At 46.6% G+C, this 27,519-nt stretch overlaps 1 protein-coding gene, 1 long non-coding RNA gene and 1 pseudogene across 5 annotated transcripts; 2 read left to right on the forward strand and 1 right to left on the reverse strand.

The window, feature by feature from the left end:
- Nucleotides 1–4,197: 4,197 nt before the first annotated feature.
- Nucleotides 4,198–4,828, forward strand: LOC115501221 (annotated as a pseudogene).
- Nucleotides 4,829–6,043: 1,215 nt separating this feature from the next.
- On the reverse strand, nucleotides 6,044–9,444 carry LOC115501226. 2 transcript variants are annotated; one of them, XR_003964755.1, is made up of 3 exons: nucleotides 9,383–9,444; nucleotides 8,129–8,215; nucleotides 6,044–6,113 (listed from the first exon to the last, which is right to left on the reverse strand). It is a non-coding gene; the product is annotated as an uncharacterized LOC115501226 (long non-coding RNA). The 2 variants fall into 2 exon arrangements; XR_003964754.1 differs by lacking the exon at nucleotides 9,383–9,444 and adding an exon at nucleotides 8,616–8,727.
- Nucleotides 9,004–23,420, forward strand: CENPV (centromere protein V). 3 transcript variants are annotated; one of them, XM_030296190.1, is made up of 6 exons: nucleotides 9,004–9,418; nucleotides 11,816–11,914; nucleotides 13,256–13,325; nucleotides 19,428–19,542; nucleotides 20,204–20,293; nucleotides 20,858–20,921. In XM_030296190.1, the coding sequence occupies exons 1-5, from the start codon at nucleotides 9,027–9,029 to the stop codon at nucleotides 20,278–20,280; spliced, it is 753 nt and encodes a 250-aa protein (XP_030152050.1). In that variant the 5' UTR covers nucleotides 9,004–9,026; the 3' UTR covers nucleotides 20,281–20,293; nucleotides 20,858–20,921. The 3 variants fall into 3 exon arrangements, with proteins under 3 accessions (XP_030152050.1, XP_030152051.1, XP_030152049.1); XM_030296191.1 differs by lacking the exons at nucleotides 20,204–20,293; nucleotides 20,858–20,921 and adding an exon at nucleotides 23,052–23,420; XM_030296189.1 differs by lacking the exon at nucleotides 20,204–20,293 and having other exon boundaries at nucleotides 20,858–21,259.
- The last annotated feature ends 4,099 nt before the right edge of the window (nucleotides 23,421–27,519 follow it).

Below are 27,519 nucleotides of genomic sequence, written 5' to 3' on the forward strand. Positions count from 1 at the left end.
CACGGGGACTCCTGCCCCCTGGTGGCCAGTGTGGATTCCGCACACTCCCAGGAGCTAAATGCTACCTGATGCTGCGGGCTGGGGAGCAGTACCAGGTACCAGGTAAGGTCAACCACAGACAAATCATATCTGGAAAGCCCGTTTGCATGGGAAGGCACCGTTAGTTCCTGTCTTACGCGTGTATACTTGTAGTAAATCTGTCCCAAATCATGGGAACTGACGCTTGAGGAAAAAAAAGCAAATCAAACGCACTATACTATTTTCAGATTCCGTTTTCTTAAAATCCTGTACGAATCTGCCAGGGTTCTTTGTGTTTTCCCTTCAGAGCTGAGTGTTCCGTCTGTTGTCCTTCTGCGGGCACATCACATACCGGATCTGTTTCTCCACATCCTGAGTCGCCAGAGACTTCATCATGTTTGTTTTAGAGGGCCGAAGCTAGAAGCGAAAATGCCCACTTAAAACGACTTTTTAAGGGGGCCCTGGGTGGCTCAGTCAGTTGAGCATCTGACTTCTGTTCAGGTCGTGATCTCAAGGTTCGTGAGTTCAAGGTGATCTCAAGGTTGGTGAGTTCGAGCCCAGCGTGGAGCCAGCTTCGGATCCTCTTTCTCCCTCTCTCTGCCCCTCCCTGCTCACACTCTCCGTCTTTCTCCAAAACGAATAAACATTTAAAACTTAATAATTAATTAAAAAATAAAATTATGGTGAAATATAAAGAGCTTATCATTTTAGCCATTTTTAAGTGTACCGTTCCATGGCATTAAGTACATTCCCACTGTTGTGAAACCATCACCACCACCCATCTCCACAACTTTTTCATCTTCCCCAACTGAAACTCTGTCCCCATTAAACTCATTTCCTGGTGGCCACCATTCTGCCTTCTGACTCTATGAATCTGACCAGCCGAGGCCTGCACACGCCCACTTTTGATTCTTACGGATGTGCTTTTGTATTGTGAATCTGCTGTCATATACCCACGACGTGAAAATTAGGAATCCTTCACTTCGTATCTTTGCTTGTGTTTTAGAAATCTTGGGGCGCCTGGGTGGCTCAGTCGGTTAAGTGTCCGACTTCAGCTCAGGTCATGATCTCGCAGTTCAGAGTTCGAGCCCTGACTCAGGCTTTGTGCTGACAGCTGGGAGCCTGGAGCCTGCTTCCGATTCTGTGTCTCCCTCTATCTCGGCCTTTCCCCCACTCACACTCTGTCTCTGTCTCTCAAAAATGAATAAGCGTTAAAGAAAATAAAAATCTATGGGGCGCCTGGGTGGTGCAGTCGGTTAAGCGTCCGACTTCAGCCAGGTCACGATCTCGCGGTCCGTGAGTTCGAGCCCCGCGTCAGGCTCTGGGCTGAGGGCTCAGAGCCTGGAGGCTGTTTCGGATTCTGTGTCTCCCTCTCTCTCTGCCCCTCCCCCGTTCATGCTCTGTCTCTCTCTGTCCCAAAAATAAATAAACGTTGAAAAAAAAAAAAGAAAAGAAAAATCTAGTAAGAATTTTTTTATTGTGCTAAAATGTGCATACGATTTAGCATTCTAACTCTTTTTTTTTTTTCAAGGTTTACTTTTGAGAAAGAGTGCAAGCAGGGAAAGAGCAGAGAGAGTGGGGGACAGAGGGTCCAAAGGGGGCTCTGCACTGACGGCAACAAGCCCGATGCAGGGCTCGAACTCATGAACCATGAGATCATGACCTTGAGCCATAACCAAGAGTCAGATGCTTAACCAACTGAGTCACCCAGGCCCTTCTCTTTTTTCATTTCCAATGTGTAAATGTACACTTTGGTTTCTTTTTGTTTTTCTTTATCAGGCTTGATAAACTTTGGTGAGGTGTTTATCTTATTGACACCCAGATAATAATAATAATAATAATAATAACAACAACAACAATAATAAAGATACACATGTACACATATTCTGGCAAAATTCCTGAACCTCATGGGTAACAGGAGAACTGTGCAAGTTTTCACACTGAAGGAAGAGGCTATTTTTAAAAAGGAAAGCAAATAAATCTAGCATGAGAATTCTCATTTGCTGCACTGGAAACAAGAAGACGGGGGAAGAATATCTACAAACAGAAAAGAAGCTGCAACTAAGAGCCGAGAATCTTATTCCCAGACAAAATGCCATTCATCTTTTGGGGCAGAAGAAAGATAATAGTGGATGCTCAAGGGCTTGATCTATTGCCCCTGGATGTGGGCTGAGGAAAATCCTTAAAGTTCTCTAATAGGTTGATAATTATATTAGAAAAGAGATCTCAATATTGGGTAGATGAAGAAAGAGTACAGTACTTGTGAATAATTAATTTTGTACTAGATATAGTTACATCTTTTCCTTTTTTCACTACTTTGCTTTATTTTTTCATTTTCTTCTTCTTTTTTTTTCAATATATGAAATTTATTGTCAAATTGGTTTCCATACAACACCCAGTGCTCATCCCAAAAGGTGCCCTCCTCAATACCCATCACCCACCCTCCCCTCCCTCCCACCCCCCATCAACCCTCAGTTTGTTCTCAGTTTTTAAGAGTCTCTTATGCTTTGGCTCTCTCCCACTCTAACCTCTTTTTTTTTTTTCCTTCCCCTCCCCCATGGATTTCTGTTAAGTTTCTCAGGATCCACATAAGAGTGAAACCATATGGTATCTGTCTTTCTCTGTATGGTTTATTTCACTTAGCATCACACTCTCCAGTTCCATCCACGTTGCTACAAAAGGCCATATTTCATTCTTTCTCATTGCCACGTTCATTTTCTCCTTAAAAATATTTTTTAAAAATATCTTTAAAGTTTACTCATTCATTCATTCATTCATTCATTCATTTTTTAAGTAATCTCTACGCCAAACATGGGGCTCGAACTCAGGACCCCAAGATCAAGAGTCATGCTCTTCTGACTGAGCCAGCCAGGTGCCCCTATTTTTCCTTTTTCTTTAAAAAATTATTATTATTATTATTATTATTATTATTTTAATGGACAATTTATTCATTCAACATGTTGACTGCCAGGCTCAGCAGCAACTTTTAGAGGTGACAAGGCAGTTGTTCAGTGAAGAGTTTTCAAATAGAAGATACTCTTGGGTGCCTGGGTGGCTCAGTCGTTAAGCATCTGAGTTTGGCTTAGGTCATGATCTCACAGTCGGTGAGTTCGAGTCCCACATCGGGTAAGCTTTGGGTAAAGAGAAAGCAGGGTGAAGCCCTGCTTTGGGTAAAAACAGGACCTCTAGGTGAGCCCTGCTTCTCTCTCTCTCTCTCTCTCTCTCTCTCTCTCTCTCTGCCCCTGGCTAACTTACGCCCTCTCTCAAAAAAAAAAAAAAAAAAAAAAAAGTAGATACTCTTAAGGAGTGCCTTGGGTGGCTGGTTGGTTAAGTGTCCAACTCCTGATTTCAGTTCAGATATTGATCGCAGGGTCATGAGTTCAAGTTCCACACCACAGGGAGCCTACTTAAAAAATATGCACATAAGAGGAGTTGAGCCTGAGAATGGATGGGAAAATGAGGAATAAAATTGCAGTTTCTAAGCTTTTTTTTTGGTAAAGATTTATTTATTTATTTACTTACTTACTTACTTAATTTAAGTAATCTCTACAACCAATGGAGGTCTTGAATTCATGACCCTGACATCGAGGGTCACATGTCCTACCAACTGACCCAGCCAGGCACAAACTTTTTTTTTTTAAATGTGTATTTATTTGATTTTTTTAAATGTTTGTTTATTTTTGTGAGAGAGAGAGAGAGAGAGAGAGAGACAGAGCACGAGCAGGGGAGGAGCAGAGGGAGAGGGAGACACAGAATCTGAAGCAGGCTCCAGGCTCTGTGTGGGACTCGAACTCAAGAGCTATGAGATCATGACCTGAGTTGAAGTTGGACACTTAACTGACTGAGCCACCCAGGCGCCCCTATTTATTTTTAGAGAGAGAGTGTGTGCACACGAGCTGCAGAGGAGTAGAGAGAATCTTAAGCAGGATCCACACTGACAGCGAAGAGGGTCATCTCGATCTCATGGGGCTCGATCTCATGAACAGTGAGATCATGACCCGAGCCTAAATCAAAAGTCGGGTGCTTAGCCAACTGAGCCACCCAGGCGACCCGGCTCCTCTAAACCTTTGATCTGGGTTAAGAGGTGGGGGTATGAGTAGGTAAAATGTTTTGGATTCTGTGTCTCCCTCTCTCTCTCTGCCCCTCCCCCACTTGCATTTTCTCTCTCACTCAAAAATAAACAAATCTTAAAAAAAAAAAGTAGGAGCGACAGCGACGCAAGATGGCAGCCACCACGGGCTCGGGAGTAAAAGTCCCTCGCAATTTTCGACTGTTGGAAGAACTGGAAGAAGGCCAGAAAGGAGTAGGAGATGGCACAGTTAGCTGGGGTCTAGAAGATGATGAAGACATGACACTTACAAGATGGACAGGGATGATAATTGGGCCTCCAAGAACAATTTATGAAAACCGAATATACAGCCTTAAAATAGAATGTGGACCTAAATACCCAGAAGCACCCCCTTTGTAAGATTTGTAACAAAAATTAATATGAATGGAGTTAATAGTTCTAATGGACTGGTGGACCCAAGAGCCACATCAGTGCTAGCAAAATGGCAGAATTCATATAGCATCAAAGTCGTCCTGCAAGAGCCCCGGCGCCTAATGATGTCTAAAGAAAACATGAAACTCCCTCAGCCGCCTGAAGGACAGTGTTACAGCAATTAATCAAAAAGAAAAACCACAGGCCCTCCCCCTACCCCCTCCCATTCGATTTAAGCAGTCTTCATTTTCCACAGTAGTAAATTTTCTAGATACGTCTTGTAGACCTCAAAGTACTGGAAAGGAAGCTCCCATTCAAAGGCAATTTATCTTAAGATACTGTAAACGATACTAATTTTTTTTGTCCACTTAAAATGTATGTTGTGCTATAACAAATCATCCTGTCAAGTGTAACCACTGTCCACATAGTTGAACTTCTAGGATCAAGAAAGTATATTTAAATTGGTTCCCATCATAACTGGTGGGGCACATCTAACTCAACTGTGAAAAGACACATCACACAATCACCTTGCTGCTGATTACATGGCCTGGGGTCTCTGCCTTCTCCCCTTCTCCTCCCCCTGCCTCCCTGCCTGCCTCCCTCCCTCCCTCCCTCCCTGCAACAGCCCTCCAGCTTGGGGTGGCTTGCTAGAGCAGGTGTGAAGGTTTCAGGTCACAGCCTGTGGGACTACTGCTGGGTGTGTGGGGGTGCTCCAGCTGCACCCCTGCTTTTTTTAAGTCTTAAATGATGCCCCCCCACCACACCCCCCCACCACACCCTCCCCCCCAAGCCATTGTCCCTTCTTCACTTTCCCTTGTCCGAAGCATAGATTGTAACCCCCTCTGCTCCCCTCTGAAATTGGCCTTTGGTGAGGAATTCAGGGCTCTCCCCATATCTTCTCCCCCACCTTAATCGAGGGGTGCTGCTTTTTCCTTCCTCCTCCTCAACTCCCTTTTTGTACCATCACCACCCAACACTTTCCACAATACTTCCTTGCTTTGGCCAGAAGCCATCAGGTAAGGTTGGAAAGAGTCTCTGACTTCCCTCGTTTCGTTTTGGAACCCCATTTACTCACTCTCCACCAGCCTGGGAATGAATATTGGGTCCTCAGCCCTGCCACCCTCTGCTGTCATCGTCAGCTGATGCGTTTCTTTAGCTCAGGTTTTGATAAAGTGAAAAGAACAGTCACCAGGGGTACTCACACCTGCCAGCTCTCAAAGTTCTTGGTGGTTAAACTTGGAGAAAGGCCACAGAAGACACTTGTAAGCACCCACGATCCCTCTGAATGAATTTTCTTTTCCTGTAATTGCTTTTGCTTTTAAAAACTGAAGAAGTTTTACACAGGGTTCTCATGTGGTCATCCTGCAATCCGTTTGGGTCTAGTCTGGAATGTGGCAACTGGAACAAAAAGAACCTTGAATTCGGTGCATACTTTGGTTTTGGTGCTGCTGTTTCTCACGGTCCTCAGCAGGGATTAAAAAAGAACTCGGTGTGCACAGCAGATCCCCGAAATTGGCGGGCTTGACTTCCTGGCAAATCGCTGCGTTTTTCCACTTTTCTGTTCAGGACCACTAAATGCTGAGATGTGGATGCATACCGAAATAAAAGCGATTCACTGTGTTCAAAAAAAAAAAAAAAAAAAGTAAACACATCATACTGTTAAGGTAGCTTGAAATGGAGAAAACAATTCAGAGTTATTGCACATCCAGAACCCAAGAAGAAGGCAATTAAAGAGGTGTCTGACCCTGGGAATAACATTGGTTCAATCAAGAGTGACTAGCATAATAGGAAAAAATAGTCTACCTCTCAGATGAGTAGTAGTGAAAAATATAAATTAATGGAATGAAGTTAGGTATATTTGAGAAAATTAGTGATTTTCATAGGATAATGGTTGATGGCACAGAGTATCAAGCAGGCTTTTTGTTGTTGTTGTAGAAATAACAGCTGATTCTATACTTTATATGGAAACTCACAGGACTTAGAAAGGCTAACCCAATCTCAGAGAAGACCAAATCTGGAGGGCTTCCTCTGATTTCGAGACTAAGCCAAGTGAGACAGAGTGGCCTTGGTGTAAGGATAGCTAAGTAGATCAACAACTAGATATTCCCTGAGTTTGAGCCCTGCACCGGACTCTGTGCTGACAGAGCAGAGCCTGCCTGGGATTCTCTCCTCTCTCTCTGCCCCTCCCCTGCTGATGCTGTCTCTCTCTCAAAATAAACAAACATTAAAAAAGAAAAAAATTAACAAGACTGACAATACTGAATGTTGTGAGAGTGTAAAGCAACCGATGCTCTCCTACATTGCTGGTGGAGTATAAATAGAACAGCCGTTCTGCAAAACGGGCAGTTCTTACAAAAACATAATCTATGACCCAGCAAGTCCACTCCCATGTATATAGTGAAATGGGTTCACAGAAAGACTTGTACGCAAGAGTGAATGTAAATGGCAGCTTCCTTGCATAACTGTCTCCAAACTGGAAACAACTCAGATGTCCATCAACAGGAGAATAAACTGCGATGTACTTAGAAGTCAAATATTACCTAGTAATTAAAAAAACAATTGATACACAAAACAGCATGGATGGTTCTCAAGAACATTATGCTGAGTGAAAGACGTAAGACATAAAAGAGTACAAGATGCTTTTCAAAAAATTGTTGACGTTCATTTTTGAGAGACAGAATGTGAGCAGGGACAGAGAAAGAGGGAGACACAGAATCCAAAGAAGGCTCCAGGCTTTGAGCTGTCAGCACAGAGCCCGATGCGGGGCTCAGGGCTTGAACCCAGGGCTTGAACCCACGGGGCTTGGGGCTCGAACCTGTGAACGATGAGCCATGAGATCATGACCTGAGGCAAAGTCAGACACCGACTAAGCCACCCAGGCGCCCTCTAAAATGAATTTCAAGAATAGGTAAAACTAACCTATGTGATAGAAGTCAGGATAGGAATCCCGTTTTCTTTTACCTGAGAGAAGCTCTCTGGAGTGCTGGAAATGTTCTATCTTTGAACTGGTGGTGGTTACATAGGCTTTGCTTTTAAAATATCTGCATTTTGCTGTATATAAACTATACATACCTTCAATAAAGAAAATAGGAAAAACTGAAACTATAGATTATTTGGAAATTTTTAAGAAAAAAAAACCCACTTCATATGAAACTCTATTGGACACAGTTAAAGCCATACTCAGAGGAAAATGCATAGTCATTAATATTTTGATTACCGGGGCGCCTGGGTGGCTCAGTCAGTTGAGCGTCCAACTTCTCCTCAGGTCATGATCTCTGGGTTCACAAGTTTGAGCCCCGCATCCGGCTCTGTGCTGACGGCTCAGAGCCTGGAGCTTGCTTCAGATTCTGCTTCAGATTCTGTGTTTCCCTCTCTCTCTTCCCCTCCCCCACTCCTGCTCTGTCTCTGTCTCTGAAAAATAAATAAACATTCATATTTTGGTTACCAAAAAATCCTAAAAATAAACTATTTAATTCAATAAACTATTTAATAAGGTAAAAATAGTGTTAATAAAGAGGAAAGTCGAAATTAAGGAAGTAGAAAATAAAACAGTAGAAAAATGAGTAAAAGAAAATGATATTTCTTTGAAGATAGGAATAAAATAGAGCAAGGAATAGGTTTAGCAAATACCTGGGCGCCATCAGTGGTTCCTGTGATTTTTGTCTTGAAACTTTGGTGCTCTCCTAACCGTGGGATTTGGTGCCGTTCATTCATTTACTAAATTTAAAAAAACAATCTGTTGAGGGGCCTGGGTGGCTCAGTCAGTTGGATGTCTGACTCTTGGTTTCCGCTCCAGTCATGATCTCTTGGTTCGTGGGCCCCAGCCCCCGGGACGGGTCTGCGTTGGGAGTGTGGGGCCTGTTTGGGATAATCTCTCTCTCTCTTCCTCTGCCTCTAACCCCCCCCCCAACTTGCGCTATCTCAAAATAAACAAATAAACATTAAAAAAAATCTGTTTCATAATCTGGCAAGAGAGACCAAGTTTAAGAGCCACGATTTCAGCTGCTATTTGTCTGGCAGACAGCAGGTGCCCGGCCATTTACACGCATGAGCTCATTTCAGGTGCACGATGGCTCCTGCAAGGTAGGTACTGCCCTCCTCTTGGAGACGGAGTTACCCCAGGCTGGCCGCTCCGATGTGGCTGTGCATTCAGGGCTGACCCTGGACTCTCCAGGTCAAGAATGTAGGGAATCAGAGGGGACGGAGGTTCCTCCGCAGGTGCCAGTGGGCTGTGGGTGTCGCGAGCGGAGGCCCGAGGCGCCGTCCCGTTAGGCCTGCAGGGTGGAGCGGGCAGGTGCAGGCCCTGAGGCGGGCGGGAGTGCGGGGGCTGTAACTTGCAGCCCCGGGGGCGGGGGGAGGGGTAAGGGGGGCAGCCAGGTGCCACCGGCCGGGGCCCCGGCCGCGGGTGCAGCGCCCCCTGGGCGGGTCGGTTGGCTGGCGGACGGGGACGCGCGCGGGGCGGCACGGGGACGCGCGGGGCGGCGGGGACGCGCGGGCGGCGAGGCCTGCGCGCCTGGCTGCGGGAGCCATGCGGCGGGCGAGAAGCGGCGCGGCAGCCAAGCCACGCGTGCAGAAGCGGCCGGGAGCCTCCGGGGCCCCCGCGGCCGCCCCCTCGGCCCCCAGCGCCAGCCGCTCCCGGCGCTCCACGGGCCAGGCCGGGGGCGAGAGCAGGGCGGCGGCGAGGCAGCCGTCGGCGAAGCGGCGGCCGACGCAGTCGTCGCCGCGGGCCCAGGAGGCGGGCCCCGGGCAGCCGCCGCCGGAGCTGCCTCTGCTCCCGCCGCCGCCGCCGCCGCCGCCCCCCCCCGCCTCGCCCGCTGCCTCGCTGCCCGACCTGGGCGACCAGCGGGAGCGCTGGGAGACGTTCCAGAAGCGACAGAGGCTTACCTTCGAGGGCGCCGCCAAGCTGCTGCTGGACACCTTGTGAGTGCGGCCGGGGCCGGGCGCGGGACCCGGCGCCACGCGGACGCCCTCAGCACGAGAGCGGCTGCCGCGGGCCGGGGCAGGTTTTCGGCTCCGCGTCCTTTCCCGCTCCGTGACCCGCGCGTTCCCGGGTGCTAGCACCGGGCGCGTGTCTAAGTGGCGCGGCCGCGAGGCTTGGCTCGGGGCCGGCGTGCGGCCCTTGACGGGGCACTGCGTCCCGGAGCGTGAGAAGAGCCGCGCCGCGTCCTGGGACACAAAGGGTCTTTCCCGGGAACAGCCATCGTGCTCGGGACGTTGTCCCTCGTCTGGGCGCGCCGAGGGTGCGGGGGGGCCTTTCCCAGCGAGGAGACGATAAAGCCCACGACTTTGTGCTCCTACCCGGGTCGCTTTTTATATTTGCGCACGTGTTTTTGGAGAGAGGGGGGCAGGGAGAGGCCGGCGGGTGGGCAGAAAAGCTGGAATAGTTTGGAACCAACCGGGAGGCGAGATCCCGTTATTGTTCCCGGCGCTCCCTGGGAGGGAGCGGAGTGCGGGGGAGGGGGTATTGATCCCGAGAGAAGCGCGCGCGAAGAGATGCTCGGCATCCGGGACGGCTTCGCGGGTACCTAAGCGGAGGGAGGGGGCCTCGATGCCCCTGGGTGGCTCGCTCTCCTTCGCGCTCCCCCAGCGTTGCTCCAGCGGGAGAAGAACCCCCAGGACCTGAGACGGATGGGCCAGGGGAGGATTTCAGCGTGTCCGTGGTGTTAGAAACCAGCTATGAACTCCGGCAGCGGCTGCCGGAGCATCTGTATCCTGCCCCGTAGGACAGTTGTGCTGCAGAGAACTATTTTAGCTCCCTAATAATCTAGCTCCGTGTCCGTGATTTTATGAATTACGAAGAGCAGTCAAAACCACAGGAAAAACCAGGCCGACCTAACAATTGCATAACAACCCGAGGGTTACGCCTTTTCTTGATCAAAAAATGTTCTTTTGTCCTTAATCCAGAAGAAAGTGGTTAGGGTGCGTCTTCTCGGAGGTGAAATATTTGCTTACCTGTGTGCTTCACTTCCTGATTTATCATCTTGGACTGCAGGCTGAACATTTTTTTTTTTTACATTCGTCATAAAACATTTTTGAGCCCCTATGATGTGCTGCCCATTGCTAGGTGTAAGGGCTATAAAGACCCCATGAAATGTAAAACTCAAATTTGTAGTAAATTTTTACTTTAAAACAAACTTGATAAGTGGTCAAGAAAATGATTTTAAAATGTTGATAACAGACAAGGGAGCTCGTTTTGTTTTGTTTTTTACCTATCAGATTGGTTTGAGTGCGTACACTTATTTTAAAAACCCAAAACTCACTAAATTAACTTACATGCAAAAAGAATGCCTAACTCCGCACTGTTTTGTGAAAATATTATTGTATAGAAAGAAGTCTGCGGGAATCTATTGCATATAGTTAACTGTGGATCGCTCCGGGTGTTAAGATTATAGGAGACTTTCTTTTTTTAACATTATCAAATGTTGTAACGTTTTAATTTTTTTTTTTACAATGAGCGTTATTTGTATGTGCAGAAAAGATTTTAAATACAAGTTCACTGATTCAACCTGTAAAGAAACGTGGAATAACCAAAAAAATGCAAAATACTGCATGTTGTTTTTCCTGTAATTATTGCTGAAGCAGGGACAGTGAAAGGTTTTCTCATTGCTGAGAAGTGTTCAGCCCTTTTGGAGTGCAATTTGATGTTACTTATCAAGCTTAATAAAGTTCAGTTAAGGGCCTGGCTTATATATGTTTTAAAAAGATTAAAATAGCATGTCATATGGGGTGCCTGGGTAACTCAGTTGGTTAAGTGTCTGACTCTTGGTTTCAGCTCAGGTCATGATCTCATGGTTGGTGGGTTCAAGCCCCACATGGGGCTCTGCTCTCACAGTATGGAGCCTGCTCAGAATTCTCTCTCTCACTGTCTCTCTGCCCTTCCCTCACTCGTGTGCTCTCTCTCTCTCAAAATAAATAAATAAACTTAAAAAGAATGTAATGTGTACGTATAGCTCTGTCAAGAGTCCTGTATATGCAAGATACTGGTGGGGAATGTAGCAAACATTCCAGAATTCTTCTCAGAAGAAGCCTTTTCCCAACTACCAGATTCGGGTCCCCTCGTTTTACTTTTTCCTAGCGGCCTGTACTACCACAGTCCCTTAAATACTACTTGGGTCATTTCTTTGATGGCTGCCTAAGGTTGCCAGGGCCAGGAGCCTTGTCTGCTGTATCTCCCTGTTCTCTGCCGGGTGTCTAGCTCGTTTTAAAAAAAAATACAGAGAGAGAGAGAGAGAGAGAGAGAGAAAGCGTGAGCTGTGCAATAAGGTCCTGCCTGACTGTCCAGAACTCCTTATCTTTCTGATTTTTTGTTTCCCGTAGCGAATACCAGGGCCTGGTGAAACACACCGGAGGCTGCCACTGTGGGGCAGTTCGTTTTGAAGTTTGGGCCTCGGCGGACTTGCACATCTTTGACTGCAAGTGAGTTTTCTCTTCCCGAGTTGCTGGCGGGGACTTGAGAGTTAAAACATCATCTGGGGAGTCAGGGTACCGGGGAGACAGCGTTGGCCACCAGCTCATTGCTGTTGGCCTCAGGTGATGGGTACGTAAGGGTTCCTTCTATTTTTTTTTCCCTTTTGTATATACTAGACGTTTTCAGTAATATATTTTTTTTAAACATGGGGGGGAAGCTAAAAATAACCGAGCCTGCTCTGTGAGAAAGAGAGAGAGAGAGAGAGCACACAAGCGAGCTCACTCCTACAGTACATTCCCCGGGTGACACAGAGCAGGGCCCTCCCGGCTTATGCCTCCCAGCATCACCCCTCAGACTGTACTGGTGGAGGGTTGACACGGAGCAGTTAGCTGGAGGCAGGTCAGGCTGGGCACGGAATGACAAGCCTTGGTTGGGCACAGTCCTCACAGGAGTCTAGAGGTGGGGGTAAGCGGGGGGGATACGAGTGGAGGCTGTGCACACCTGGAAGCTTCCGTGGGCCAGGCCCTCGGGCTCTGTTCTGGATGAGGCAGATGGTCCCAGCAGGATTCACGGAGGGCCCGCTTTGAGCACCTTCCCAGGCCAGTTGTCATAAAACAAAGGCACGACAGGCTGTGACTTCTGAACCAATAGTTAGCAGGCAACTAGTTGTTCAACGGGATCCGGTCCTTTTTTGCCCCCTCGACGGTGCAGTCCCTGAATCCCATAGGGATGATACATAAACACCACGGAATTACTCACATGGAGAACCGACCAGGCTACTAGCAGTGGAGTCCAGATTGGAGAAGCAGCACCGTGGGGACAATTTGTTAGAGGATTCTATATGAAATTCGACCTTTTTCTCAAAGGCGGACGGAAAAGAGGGATTTAGATTTGATTCCGAAGATGGTCATTCCGAGGATTCATCCGACTCGGAGGCCAGGCTTTCTGTGATGTACAGATGAGGAAGCAGGAAACCCAAACCGCCTTGTCCGCTTTAGGTGTGGGGATCCCGGAGGCATAAGATGGTACCCATGCCTGACATTTGTTTTCTAAGTGTTTCTAGAATCGAGCAGTTCCCGTCACTGTAATAGGGTGTGTGGGGGGGTGGTGTGGGAGGGTAGGCAGCAGGAATGTGGTCGTGACGGTCCGGTTTTCCGAGGGGTATGCAGCTTTGACCGCTGAGCAGAGACCCCCGGTGGCCCGTCCATCTGCGTGAGCTCCCCTTTCCCTGAACGGTGCTGACAGGGACTTCACCTCTGGGGACATACTGGTGGGGGGGGGGGTGCTTGGGCACTTGGAGGGCACAGGTGCTTGTTTCACAATCTGGGAACTGCTCTTTTTTTTTGTAGCTGCAGCATTTGCAAGAAGAAACAGAATAGACACTTCATTGTCCCAGCTTCTCGCTTCAAGCTCCTGAAGGTTAGTGCTAAGAGCAGGTGGGAGGAGCCCCTGCCTCCCGGCGGGTCCCCTGTGGAGTGCGAGACTCGGGGAGCACAGCAGGACCTCTTCAGGGGGCCTTCATTTTCCTTGTCACCCCAGGTTTCATGTGTATTTCTACAAGGCTCTATTATTTTCCCCCTTGAGATTTTGGATGAAGGTTTGATGTGACTGTAGAAGCATTAAAAATAGAATCAAAAAATAAATACGGTTATCCACATCCCATCAACCAAAGGTAACTACTGTTACATTTGGGTATATATCCTCGTGCATTATTTTCTATGTGGGTAAATACAACTAAATAATAATAATATTGTATATGTTATCAGAGTAGGATTTTATCTTTTTTTTCTGTTGTATAACCAACTTTTATCATTTCCCCATGAAAAATATATGACTTAAAAACTTTGTTTAATGATGAATTAAAATTTCTATTGAGGTATAGTTGATATATAACATTAGTTTTAGGGGTACATCATAATGATTCAATATTTGTATATATTGCAAAATGGTCAGCACAGTTAGTCTAGTTAACATCTGTCACCGCCCATACAGAATATTTTTTTTCTTCTGGTGAGGACTTTTTTTTTTTTTATTTTTTTTTAATGTTTTATTTATTTTTGAGAGAGAGAGAGACAGAGCGTGAGCAGGGGAGGGGCAGAGAGAGAGGGAGACACAGAATCCGAAGCAGGCTCCAGGCTCTGAGCCATCAGCACAGAGCCCGACGCGGGGCTCAAACTCACAAATGGTGAGATCATGACCTGAGCCGAAGTCGGATGCTTAACCGACTGAGCCATCCAGGTGCCCCATCTTGTGATGAGGACTTTTAAGATTTCTTCTCTGAGCAGCTTTCAAATACACAGCAGCAGCATTGTTAACTATAGTCACCATGCTGTGCATTACATTTCCAGGCCTGTTTGTAACCAAAAGTTCGTAGCTTTTGATCTCCTTCTCCCATTTTGACCACCCACCCCCTTGCCTTTGCCAACCACCCGGCTGTTCTCTTAAGCTTAGTTTTTTGTTTTGTTTTTAAATTCTGCATGTAAATGGGATTATACAGTATTTGTCTTTCTCTGACTTATTTCAATTACCATAATTCCCTTAAGGTCCATCCATGTTGTCACAAATGGCAAGATTTCATTCTTTTTAATGGCTGAATAGTATTCCATCGTGTGTATGTGTTTGTCTGTGTGTGTGTGTCTGTACATCGTACCTCTTTATCCATTCACTCATCAGCGGACGCTTAGGTTGTTTCCATATTTTGGCTATTGTAAATAATGCAGCAATAAACATTAAAATGGTGAATTTTATGGTGTGTGAATTATATCCCAGTTTTCAAAATCAAGTGCATTTCCAATACAAATAATGGACATTAAGAAACAAATTGAGACCATCATACCATTTGAAGTAATGCAAAGAAAGTTAAATACTTAGGTGTTCAGTTAACAAAATGCTTCCCTGATCTGTGTCCTGAATATCATAGAAGGTTGATGAAGTTATTGAGAAGAACTGGATAAGTGGACAGACACCATGTGTCTGTGGATGGCAACATAGTATCGATGTTCGTTCTCCCCAACCCACCTGCCTGTAGGTTTAATGCAATTTCTGTCAAAACCCCAGGAGGGCTTTTGCAGACATACGCAAGATTAACTATAAAATTTATTGGGAAACACACAGGCCCTAAAATACCTAAAACAATCTCCACAGAGAACAGTGAAGTGGAACAAAGTAACTCCGCTTGCCACGAAGGCTTATTGTGTAGACGTAGTCATCAAGGTAGTGTTACATGGTCAGAGATGTGGATCAATAGAAAGGAATAGAGGCTCAGAAGTAGACTCAGTGCCATATGCTCGAATTATTTTTCAAAGGCACTGTTTCCTTGTTGATTTTCTGTCCAAGTGATCTATCCATTGACATAAGTGGGGGCGTGAAGGCCTCTCCTATGATTGTTATTACCGTCCATTTCTTTATGTCTGTGAATAGTTGCTTGATGAATTTAGGTGCTTTCATGTTGGGTCCATAGATATTTACAATTATTTACACTCCGTTGGATCTTTCCCTTTATCATTTTGTAGTGTCTTTGTCTCTTTGTTTTAAAATTTTTCTTTTCTTAAATGTTTGTTTATGAGAGAGAGAGCGAGCATGAGCGGGGGAGGGGCAGAGAGAGAGAGGGAGACACAGAATCTGAAGCAGGCTCCTGGCAGAGCCCCACGTGGGGCTCGAACTCACAAACCACGAGATCATGACCTGAGCTGAAGTCGGACACTTAACCGACTGAGCCACCCAGGCGCGTCCCATCTCTTTGTTTTAAAGTCTGTTTTTTCTGATGGAAGTCTTGCTACTCCAGCTTTCTTTTTGCTTCCATTTGCATGGTAAATGTTTTTTTGTCCCTTCACTTTCCTTCTACATGTGTCCTTAGGTCTGAAGTGAGTCTCTTGTAGGCAGCATGTTGATGGATCTTGCTGATTTAAACACTTTTTAACTTTACTATTTTGGGGAACTCTTTTGTGCTGGGTGGAGGTTTTGAAAGGTACACAAGTAGATCTTCCCTCCATTGTCCTTCAGCCCCTGAATCTCTCCCCCCCACCCAATTATTTCCTAATGTATTTATACTGTCATTCCTGTATTTGCAGCATATTTTGTTATGTGAATGTACCATAAGCAGTTTCCTGTATTTGAACTTCTAGGTTGAGTGCAGCTTTCCCCCCAGTTACAAACAACACTGTGATGAACCTCCCCGTGTGTAAATCTTTGGTAATTTAGCGATTCCTTTAGGATCAATTCTCTTAGAAATAAAATCTCTGGTCAAAGAATATAACCTTTTTAAAAAAGGCTTTGGCACACCGGCACTAATACGGGGTAGGATGGGGATTCAGTTGCACCCTCGGTTCCCGTTGCCCCTCCTGTGGTCTGACAGGCTTTTCTGTGCTTTGGTGTAATACTGTGTTTCCGTGTCTGTCTCCTTTATTAGGGGCTCCCAAGTGCCACCTTTTGTCAGCTTCCGGTCTTGTGGGCGTGGCATCGAACAGGCCCTCAGGGTCTGGGAGGAAAACCTGAGTGAATGAATGAATGAGTGATGGTCTTTCCTGGTTAGTGAGATTTTTAATCCCAGATGCTTGGGGCTTATTTGTCTCCTTTTCTTTGTTTGCCCCTTGATCCTTTGTGGGGGCGCCCGGGGGAAGAGGGGCACGCCCGGGCAGCACACTTCTCTGTCTTTCCCGTAAACCCGGAGAATGCCACTGTGCTCTCCTCGGAAGCCTGCTGGAGGCTGTGGCCCCAGTTCAGCTTCGTCCCTGAGCACCTGTGACAAATGGTTCCCGAAGGCATCAGCAGGTACAGCCATTGGCTCTTGGGTCTTGGAATTGATACTTTTTTCCTCTTTAGGCCTGCTGCTCGCTGCATTTTCCTGGTGCCCTAGAGCAACATACTCAGCCCCAGCCTGTGGAAGGAGTGATTTTCTGTTTGTTTGATTTTTAATTAAGTGCAAAACCTCTTCATTCAACAAGTATTTCTGGGACACCCCGCATGACCCAGCACCGACCCACTGAAACCCAGCGGCCAACTCGACAGACAAGGCCCTTGTTCTCTTAGTTTATGTGTTTTAGGTGGGCAGACATATAAATAAGAAAAAGTCCAGTAAGGCCATGTGGAAAGTTAAAATAGAGCAATGTGATAGAAGGTTGCTGGGTGGCTAGTGTAGATCGGTTAGGGAAGGTCTGGCTGGGGTTTACGTGGCGAAGACGTGGGGGGGCCGGGGCTGGAAGAGTGTCCCAGGCAAAGGGAATGCTTGTTGCAGTGGGGCACGTGCTTGGCACGTCTAAGGAGCCGAACAGCGGCCAGACGGGTGCTCTGTGGGGTGCAGGTGAAGGAGCGGACCCAGATGGGATCAGGGACAGAAACGGGACCAGACAAGGAGACACTGTGAAGGCCGTGGAGGGTTTCGAGCAGGGTGGTGACAAGGCCCGCTTGGACGATTTCAAAGCTCGCTTTGGCTGCTGTGTGGGGAATGGATTGTGAGGGGGTAAGCACGGAGACAGGGAGGCAGCCAGGAGGTTGCTGGGTGGGCAAGGGAGAGGTGACGGGAGCTTGGGTTGGGGTGGTAGTCATGGCGACAGAAGGAAAACAGATATTTGGGGTTTATTTCCGAGCGGTGGCTCTCAAGCTTCAGTGCGTCCAGGGTCAGCCAGAGGGCGTGTTAAAGGAGATCGCCGTAGGGCTAGGAGGGGAGGCCCAAGAATTGACCTTTCTTGCGCCTGGGACCACACTCGGAGAGCCACCGCTTCAGGGGAAGGGTGAACGGGGTTAGACAAAGGGTGGACGTGGAGAAGGGGGAAAGAGGCATCCGAGTCACATCCACGCTGTGGGCCCCGAGCAGCAGTGCGGCGATGGCGAGGCCAGCTCCCGGGGGAGGAGCAGGCGTGCGGGAGCGCTGGCCGCGGGGGTTCTTTCTCGGAAAAGTCCCAACTGAGGACGGGGTGGACGTTCACCGAGACGGAGATGGAAGTGGGCAGCTGGGTGCGCCGGTCTGGAGTTGACAGCGAGCGGAGTTGCCGCTGCTGAAGCATTGAACTGTGAGACTGAGTCGCCGACACTCAGAGGCTTGGGCGGAGGGGCCTGAGAAGGATGGCCACCGGGGACGGAGGAAAGTCGGTCGAGTGTGGTGTCCTCAGACAACCGGCTTCACAACGGAAGGACTGGTACCGAGAGGTCAGGTTAAGAGGAGCACGTTGGGAGGGGGGGCGCCTGGGCGGCTCAGTGGGTTAAGCGGCCGACTATTGGTTTCAGCTCGGGCCATGATCTCACGGTTCGTGGGTTCGAGCCCCGCGTCGGGCTCTGTGCTGATGGCTCGGAGCCCGGAGCCTGCTTCAGATTCCGTGTCTCCTCTCTCTCTGCCCCTCCTGTGCTCGTGCTCTGTCTGGCTCTGTCTCTCTATCAAAAATAAACATTAAAAGAAAAAAACAGAAATGGTCAAATAAATACATACATACACAAACAAATAGGGTAATAAAATGGAAACGATAAGCTACTACACAAGTTATTTCATACCTCGTTTCTCAATTAATGTTCAACCTTGGAGTTTGTTCCATGTTAGTATTTGGAAGTAGAACTGTCTCACTCTTTCTAAAGTTGCAGTGTCCCCGTTTCATGGGTGTCCATCATTGCTGTGACCAGTGTTCTGTTGGCGGCCGTTTTCCGTTTTTCCAATTATCTGTAGCCTTGTTTTCAACAGTGCTGTAGTACCTGCGTACGTACCGTTGGATGGACGTGGAATTTTGATGGCAGGATAAAGTTCTAAAAGTGGAATTTCTGTGCTAAAGGATGTGTTTTTCAATTTTGGTAGATGTTGCCAAATTTTAGCAATTTACGTCCCCATGGCTGGTATGTGAGAGCGCGTGTACCAAGTTAACCAACTTTTATTTTGGCCCACCTGCCAGTGAAAAAAATAACCTTGCAGTTTATGAGCGCAAATATCATTTCATAGGTGGCAGAGTGATTTGCTTTCCCTTTTCTCTGTTTGCCCGGTTTCGTGTCCTTCTGCCCAGTTTCCCGTTTGTATTATCCCTTAAGGAAATTAGCCCTTTGACCTTGATGTCTGGCAAATATTCTTTTCCTAGTTTGTCCTTAGTAGATGAACTCCAGTAAAATCAACACTTGTCTTAAGATCTCGAGCAGTGCTGTTTGGGGACAGGGAGAGCCAGTCTCTGGGGTGAGCCTTTTAGGCCTGGAAGGCAGGCGTTTTCTCTTCCTGACATTGACGGGACCTGCTGTCTTGCCGTGGATCCGGGACCGCTTGAGGCTGAGTTGTTCGGCAACGCACTTGACAAAGAGAAGCCGTGAGCTGCCACGCTCAGGGCCGACGTGTCTCTGGGCGGTGTAGGTGGGCCCTTGTCCCGGAGCCGCCTCCAGTCTCTGTGGGACATTGGACATGTCCTCATAATCCTGAAAGCCCTACAAAAGGGCTCCCCCCCCCCCATCGAGCCTTTTAAAAGATTTAATTTTTTTTGATGACCAAAAAAACCAAAAAAAAAAAAAAAACCACCTCTTTGTAAAAGGAGAACATCTATTTTGCCTGTTCTTGCTTAGGGAGCAGAGAGTATAACCACATACACGTTCAACACGCACAAGGCGCAGCACACGTTCTGTAAGAGATGCGGCGTTCAGAGCTTTTACACTCCCCGCTCGAACCCTGGAGGCTTTGGTAAGTGAAGGGAATGGGCCGCCAGCGCAGGGCGGGGGGGGGGGGGGGGAGGACACGGAGACACGCCGTGTGGCTGCCCCAGGTCAACGCTGGCCTATTTGGCTTGCCTCTTGCTTGGCTGGGCCCTTCCACACGCGTCTTATGGAAGAACAGGGCTCTTTCAGCCAAGGTTCTTTTTTTTTTTTTTTTTTTTCTCAAATGATGGCATAGAAGGTTGGCTCTGGTCATTCGCTCAGAAACCTTCCTGGGCCGGCTCTGCCAGACCTGCGTGTCGCTGGGGCTGACATTAAAGGGTGGACAGAGAAGAGGAGCCGGGCCAGGGTTGGGGCCAGGGGGGTGGGGAGGGGAGGGAATTTTAACACCCATGATGGTTAAGGGAGTGAAGGAGGCAAGAATGAGGAGGATTGATAATGCCATTTAAAAAATTACTCCGTTTGGGGCGCCTGGGTGCCTCAGTTGGTTAAGTGTCTGACTCCAGCTCTGTCTGTGAGTTCAAGCCCCACGTCGGGCTCTGTGCTGACAGCTCGGAGCCTGGAGCCTGCTTCGGATTCTGTGTCTCCCTCCCTGCCCCTCCCCCACTCAACATTTTGTCTTCTATCTCTCAAAAATAAATAAAAATGTTAAAAAATTAAAATACTCTGTTTGTTTCAAACACACACAGCAGAATCCCCAAGCCCTCTTCAGGTGCAGTTAGGGTCTGAGGAGAGGAAGCAAGCTTTGGACACTTGTTCAGGATGACCGCAAATGCAGTGTGAGTTGAGTGGGAAGCAGCAGGTGTTCCTTGGGATCTGGTGCCCTCCAGAGCTGTGGTGGGGTCGCTGTGAGCGTGGCGGTTTTGTGCCTTATGGTTGGGGGCGGGGCGTGACAGCACCCTTGTCCTCCCCGCCCCATTTGTTCAGCACCTCCCGTTTGTTCCTCATCTGTCCCGTGGGGAGGCCTTCCTGCCTGCCTTAATCAAGAAAGGCTTTCGGAAGGTACAAGATCCTATAACGGTGGGCAGGTGTTTAATGCTTAGGAAGTTCTATCTAAACCCTGGAAGAGGCCTGTGGATTCTTCAGGCTGCCAGTCAGATCGTTCTAGGCTTGAATCTTTGTACTCTCGGCGTGGCACTGAATGGTATCCAACCTTGGCATCCCTGGTTTAGGAAGTCTGGTCCCCATCTGAGAGGTGAGGAAAGCAAAGCTTTACCAGCGTGTCGCTGTTGATACACGGATTGGCGGTACGGCGACGCTTGTGGGTGTGGGTCTGTCCAAGAGCTAGCACAGTACCTGCTGTCATTCACACCTGGGACCTTTTTCTGTGTCACCTCCCCTAGGAATCGCCCCCCATTGCCTAGATGAGGGCACCGTGCGGAGTGTGGTCATTGAGGAATTCAATGGCACCGATTGGGAAAAGGCCATGAAGGAGCACAAGACCATCAAGAACATGTCTAAAGAGTGAGCTCCTGCTTCGCCCTTCCTGAAAAGGAGGAACGATGGGGCCAGCAGCTTTGCTGTCCCCGCTGCACCTCGGTGGTGCTCGTGAATGTGGCTGACTGGGGCCACCGGCTCCGTTGGCCAGCGGCCATCTGGATGTTCGCAGTTCGCTCCAGCTACCAGTGTCTGTAGGCAGCTCTTTGTCCTTCCTCAGCCCAGATTTTGATGTAGGCTAGTTGGTATCCTTTCTCTTATCAACTTTTGTGTGATCTTTTAGAAAAATAAATATTTTTAACATGAAAGCAGTTGCCGCGGTTTATCTTTGTCTTTGCACTTTGATTTTGCTTCTGAGGCCAGTCATTTAATAGCTGATTGATGGATTGATTATTTTAGAAGGGGGGAGGGGCAGAAGGAGAGAGAGAATCTTTTTTTTTTTTTTCCTTATTTATTTATTTGAGAGAGAGACAGCACAAATGGGGAAGGGGCAGAGAGAGGGGGAGAGAGAGAGAATCCCAAGCAGGCTCCACCCTGCCAGTGCAGAGTGTGATGGGCTCAAACTCATGAAACCACAAGATCATGACCTGAGCTGAAACCAAGAGTTGAATGCTCAACCAACTGAGCCACTGAGGCACCCCTGATTTCTTTTTTTTTTTTAATTGGGGTAAAACACCCATAACATGAAATTGACCATCTTAATCATTTTTAAGTGTCCAGTTTAGCAGTGTTAAGTCCATTCACGTTGTTGTGCAACCAATTTCCAGAACTTTCCATCTGGCAAAACTGAATCTCTCTACACATTAAAGAACAGCTTTGAATCTCTCTCTATATATGTATATGTGTGTGTGTGTTTATATATATATATGTGTGTATATACATATATGTGTGTATACATATATATACATATATGTGTGTATACATGTGTATATATACATATATGTGTGTATACACACATACATATGTGTGTATACACACATATATATACATATATGTGTGTGTATACACATATATATACACACAAACACATGTATGTATTACTGTTTATTTACAACTTTTTAAAATATTTATTTCTGAGAGAGAGACCATGCGAGCGGGGTAGGGGCAGAGAGAGAGGGAGACACAGAATCCAAAGCAGGCTCCAGGCTCTGAGTTGTCAGCACAGAGCCTGACGTGGGGCTTGAACTCACGAGCTGTGAGATCATGACCTGAGCTGAAACCGGATGCCCAACGGAGTGAGCCACCCAGGTGCCCCTATTTACAATTTCTTAAATGCTTATGTTTGAAAGAGAGAGCATGAGTGGGGTGGGGGGCAGAGATAGAGGGGGACAAAGGATCTGAAGCAGTCTCTGTCCTGACAGCACAGAGCTCAGTGTGGGGCTCGAACTCACAAACTGTGAGATATGACCTGAGCCAAAGTCGGATGCTTAACCGACTGAGCCACCCAGGCACCCTGAGTCTGTATTTTTTTTTCAAACGTTTATTTATTATTGAGAGACAGACACAGAGCGTGAGCAGGGGAGGGGTAGAGACAGGGGGAGACACAGAATCTGAAGTAGGCTCCAGGCTCTGAGCTGTCAGCACAGAACCCGACGCGGGGCTCGAACTCACAAACTGCAAGATCATGACCTGAGCCGAAGTCGGTCACTTAACCAACTAAGCCACCCAGGCGCCCCAACTGAGTCTGTATTTTTAAATGAAGCAACATTTAGGAAGGTAGAATGGAAAAGTAACTGTGTGAACAGAGATAGGGACCCAGAGTAAAGCCAGACTGGACTGGAGGCTTCCGATGGGAGGAAGTAATAGAAGGAATCAGAAAAACATGTTGGAAGCTAGCCTGTGGACAGTGTTGGATATTAAGCTCAGGAATTTGGCCTTTATTTTATTGTCATTGGGAACCCCCAAACAGCTTTGAACAGGATGAGTAATGCCTGGCCCGTTACAGAGTCTCTTGACTGGTCCCCCTGTCCCCCGACCCGCCTCGCTTCGCATTGCTGCTTGTTGTAATCAGGTCAACTTTCCTAGAGCATTCCTTTCGTTACCAAATCCTGAGTATATTCATAACGGCACATGCTTAATGAACATTTGCTCTTTGTCTAGGGAGATTAATCATGAAGTGACTCGTGAGGGAGACTAGACCGGGAGAAGGAACAGGGAGAGGAAATGCAGAGGGACTGGTGTTCCGTAGGCTCACCACCTCTTCCAGGCTGGCGGACAGCATGTTCACTGTAAGGCTGGAAGGCGCTGGTAAGAAATTATACAGGTAAAACATGAGTGCCTGATCTACCCTTCCTATTGCAATGTTATATAGAAACATAATTTTGTGTATCCTGCAAAACATCGGTGGTGCCACACTGCACCTTTTCTGCAGCTTGCATTTTTAAGGATATCTTGACCTCTTCATATCAATATACATATCCTCATTATTGACTGTGACATAGAATTGCACAGAAGGGGGGCGCCTGGGTGGCTCAGTGGGTTAAGCATCTGACTTCGGCTCAGGTCATGATCTCGCAGTCCGTGAGTTCGAGCCCCGCGTCGGGGTCTGTGCTGACAGCTCAGAGCCTGGAACCTGCTTCGGATTCTGTGTCTCTCTCCCACTCACGCTCTGTCTCTCTCTCTCTCTCTCAAAAAAAAAAAAAAAATCAAAAATATTAATAATAAAAAGAATTGCACAGAATGGATATTGTTTATTTAACCTTTTTTTTTTTTTTCATGGAAAGTTGGGTTTTCCGCTTTTCCTTTTGGTGAGTATTGGCAATAAACATCCCTTTCCATGCATCTTTCTATATTTGTGTATTTGAGGATCTTTGTTGTCTATGTTCTGCGTTCAATAGAGGAAGGAAATGGTTCTAGAGACTGCAAGAACTTGCCAAAGTCAGACTCAACTGGCTGTAGTTAGTGGATATCCAAGTGATGAGATTCTCAGATTCTTTTTTTTTTTTTTTTTTCTTTCCTGAAATCAACCTTCACTTTCACGCTGGAGGCACAAGGGCCGGTGCTTGCTTTTGTGACTGATGGGAAGCTCGAGGCTTCCCCCATCACCCCTCCTGGGGCGGGAAGAGGGCCCATGCCACAGGACGCTGCCGTTGCCCCAGTCCTAGGCTAACATACGGGTTCTGAGAGAGCATGCTTTTGATGTTTCCTGGCATTTCCTTCTGGGTATAGGGCCGCCTACACCGCCTTGACCCGAGTCGATGGGGAATGTCACACTTGAGTCTTTTGAGTTCCTGGGCTCCGATTCGCTCTTTGCAGATCACTAGAATTCTTTCCTTTATGACCTTGCCTCTTCCAAACGCCTCAGACCTTTTTCCACGTGCACTTAATTAGATCACATGTTATTCAGCTTTTAATTACTGTCGACTCCACTTCCGTGTGGATTTTTCTTATAATATCAGCATGGGGCGGGAGCCCCACTGGCAGGGGTGAGAACGGCTCGGGGGGTACACGCAGGATTCAGCCTTGACCGTGAGCAAGACCAAGACCTCTGATCAAACTAGAGCTCTATTTTTGTTCCCCAACCTCTTGTGGTCCCAAGAACATAAACATTCTCTAGTTCTGGTGACTGTTCCATCCCGTTCTGTCTGTCTCTCCATGAGGTTTGACACAAGGGTCACTTTTCACAGAATTCACTGACCTTACGCCCTGATGCTTTTTACCACCAACAGACGAGATAGGTGGTCTCCGGGGTAAGGTAAGTACCCTCCAGAAAATGCTCTGTTGGTATGTGGGAAGAAAATGTTGGGATTTTAACGTATCCTTTTAAAATTTATTTTCTGTGGATGTTTTCGAATATATATATTAGCACTCAAACATACATTATGTTATTATTAAGGGGTGCCTCGGTGGCTCAGTCAGGTGAGCATCTGATTCTTTGGCTCAGGTCATGATCTCAGGGTCATGGGCTGGAGCCCCCATCAAGCTCTGTCCTGGGCATGGGGCCAAGAATCCATGTTTTGGATTCTTTCTCTTCCTCTGCCCGTCTCCCTCATTCACGCATACTCTCTCTCATATATATATATATTTTTTTCACCTGAATATATATGTATATATATGGTTGAAAAATCATAGTTAGGAGATCATTGCTGTATTTCCCCCTGATCAGCGCTACCCATCAAACATCTATCTATCCATGGTTGTAGCAGTTTCTATTTCTTTTATTTTTTTTTTAAGTTTATTTATTTACTTTGAGAGAGACAGAGACAGCATGGGGGGTGGGGAGGAGCAGAGAGGAAGGGGGAGAGAGAATCCCAAGCAGGCTCCACACTGCCAGCGCAGAGCCTGACCTGTGAGAGCCCCTGCCATGCAAGATCACGACCTGAGCAGAAACCAAGAGTCAAATTCTTAACCGACTGAGCCCCACAGGTGCCTCCCAGTTTCTAGTTCTTGAGAATAAATGCATACACATGGAATTGCAGAGTCCAGGGATACGTACATATGCAAGTTTTTTGATATATTGATTTCCAGAAGGTTCTACTATCTTGTGTTTCCTCCAGCAGCATATATGTGTCCATACCCTCACCTACAGAACACTAGGCGTTATTATTTATAGAAATCTTTGCAAATTAGATACATGAAAAGTGACATTTTCTTTTAATTTTTATTTCTTGGGGCACCTTCAGTTCAGGTCATGGTCTCACAGCTTGTGGATTCGAGCCCCGCATTGGGCTCTGAGCTGACAGCTCAGAGCCTGGAGCCTGCTTCGGATTCTGTGTCTCCCTCTCCCTCTGCCCCTCCCCTGCTCACACTCTGTCTCTCTCTTTCTCAAAAATAAATAAACATTAAAAAAATTAATTTGTATTTATTATTACTGTGATTTATTTTTTTCCCATTTATTGTGTGTGTGAAAGAGAGAGAGAGAGAAAGAAATACCTATTCATGTCATCTGCAGTCTTCATCTTCCTCACTGGAAACCCCTCCCATCCTATTCCAATCAGCACCTTCAGTGAAAAATGGATTTTCATTCTTGCTTTAATTTGCATGCTCGGGCTACTGCTTAGGCTAAAGAGTTGTTTATTGGCCATTTGGATTCGCCTGCTATAACATTTAAAACTTTTTTGTTGTGGGGGCGCCTGGGTGCTCAGTTGGCTAAGAGTCAAGCTCTTGATTTCAGCTCAGGTCATGATGTCATGATTTGTGAGATCGAGCCATGTGTTGGGCTCTGTGCTGACAGCTGCAGAGCCTGATTAAGATTCTCTCTCTCTCTGCCCCTCCCCCATGCTCTCTCGCTCTCTCTCAAAAATAAATAAATAAATATTAAAAATAAATACATAAAATTCTTGTGAAATATCTGTCTTTTCCTTTACATAGTTTCCAGCCTGGCTTGGTAAAGAACTGCCCTGCTCCAAGGTATATGTGCATTTAGTCTCCCAAATTTCCCAAATGATATGTATATATATGATATGATACATATGATATATAGATAGATAGATATAGATATAGATAATTTTTTTTTGAAAGAGAGAGAGGGAGAGAGAGCAGAGGCACAGAGAAAGAAAGAGAATTCCAAGCAAGCCCCACGCCCAGTGCCCAGCACGGAGCATGGTGTGGGGCTCAACCATGACCCTGTGATCATGACCTGAACCGAAATCGGGTTGGATGCTGAACTGACTGAGCCATGCAGGTGCTCTCTATAAACAACATTGTTTCGATTTTTGCATGTAAATCTATAATTCACCTAGAATATATTTTTGTATTTGGTATAAGGTAGGGAGCTTTTATTTTCTTCCAAATGCCTGACCAACCATACACATTTATAAAATCCTTTCTCGCTGAATCAAAATGTCAACATCATAGAGTGATTCTCAGATAATTTGGATCTATGTCCAGATTTTTTCTTCTGTTCAACATTGGTTTACTCCTTCACCTCTATATCTTTTGATTGCAGTGGGTTTATATGTTTTAATATCTAGAAATGCAGGTCTCATATTTCTGTCCCTTTTAATATTTATATTTTGGCTATCCTTGGACATTTTTGCATCTAATATACTTTTCAGATAATTTTGTTGAGGCCCAGAGAGAAACCAGTAAGATTCTGACTGCAACTATATTAACTTTTTATATTAACTTTGTAAGAAGGGAATTTATACATATGTATATAACATGTAAACATATAGATTTGTAACTTAAAACTTACATGTACTACATATGTTTGGTGTCCAATTTATTTATTCACTTTGTACAGAGTTTTGTATCCGTTTAGCGGGGAATGTGGTACAGCTCCCCGTTTATTCAGGTCCTGCAGTAAACTTGTTTTAACTTTTTAAAACTGTATATTCGATAGAAAAGCAGGAAGCACTAACATCTGGTTAAAATGTGAATGATTTCTTTTAATTTTGTTTTTTTTTTTAGTTTATTTTGAAAGAGAGAGAGCGGGGGAGGGGCAGAGAGAGTCCAAGCAGGCTCCCGAGCCTGACGTGGAGCTTGATCCTGTGAACCGTGAGATCACGACCTGAGCCGAGACCAAGAGTCTGACGCTCAACCAACTGAGCCACCCAGGCGCCACTATGAATAAGATTTCTACTCTAGCATTTTGTATTTACTAGGCTGGTAGGTCAGACAGAGTATC

The sequence above is a fragment of the Lynx canadensis genome, chromosome E1, assembly GCF_007474595.2.
Source record: "Lynx canadensis isolate LIC74 chromosome E1, mLynCan4.pri.v2, whole genome shotgun sequence".
In the NCBI taxonomy this organism is placed as follows: Eukaryota; Metazoa; Chordata; class Mammalia; order Carnivora; family Felidae; genus Lynx; species Lynx canadensis.

Coding starts and splice junctions, on each gene's coding strand:
- CENPV (XM_030296189.1), top strand. CDS start 9,027: ATGCGGCGGGCGAGAAGCGGCGCGGCAGCCAAGCCACGCGTGCAGAAG. Junction 9,419..11,815: donor AAGCTGCTGCTGGACACCTT/GTGAGTGCGGCC, acceptor TGTTTCCCGTAG/CGAATACCAGGGCCTGGTGA. Junction 11,915..13,255: donor TTGCACATCTTTGACTGCAA/GTGAGTTTTCTC, acceptor TTTTTTTTGTAG/CTGCAGCATTTGCAAGAAGA.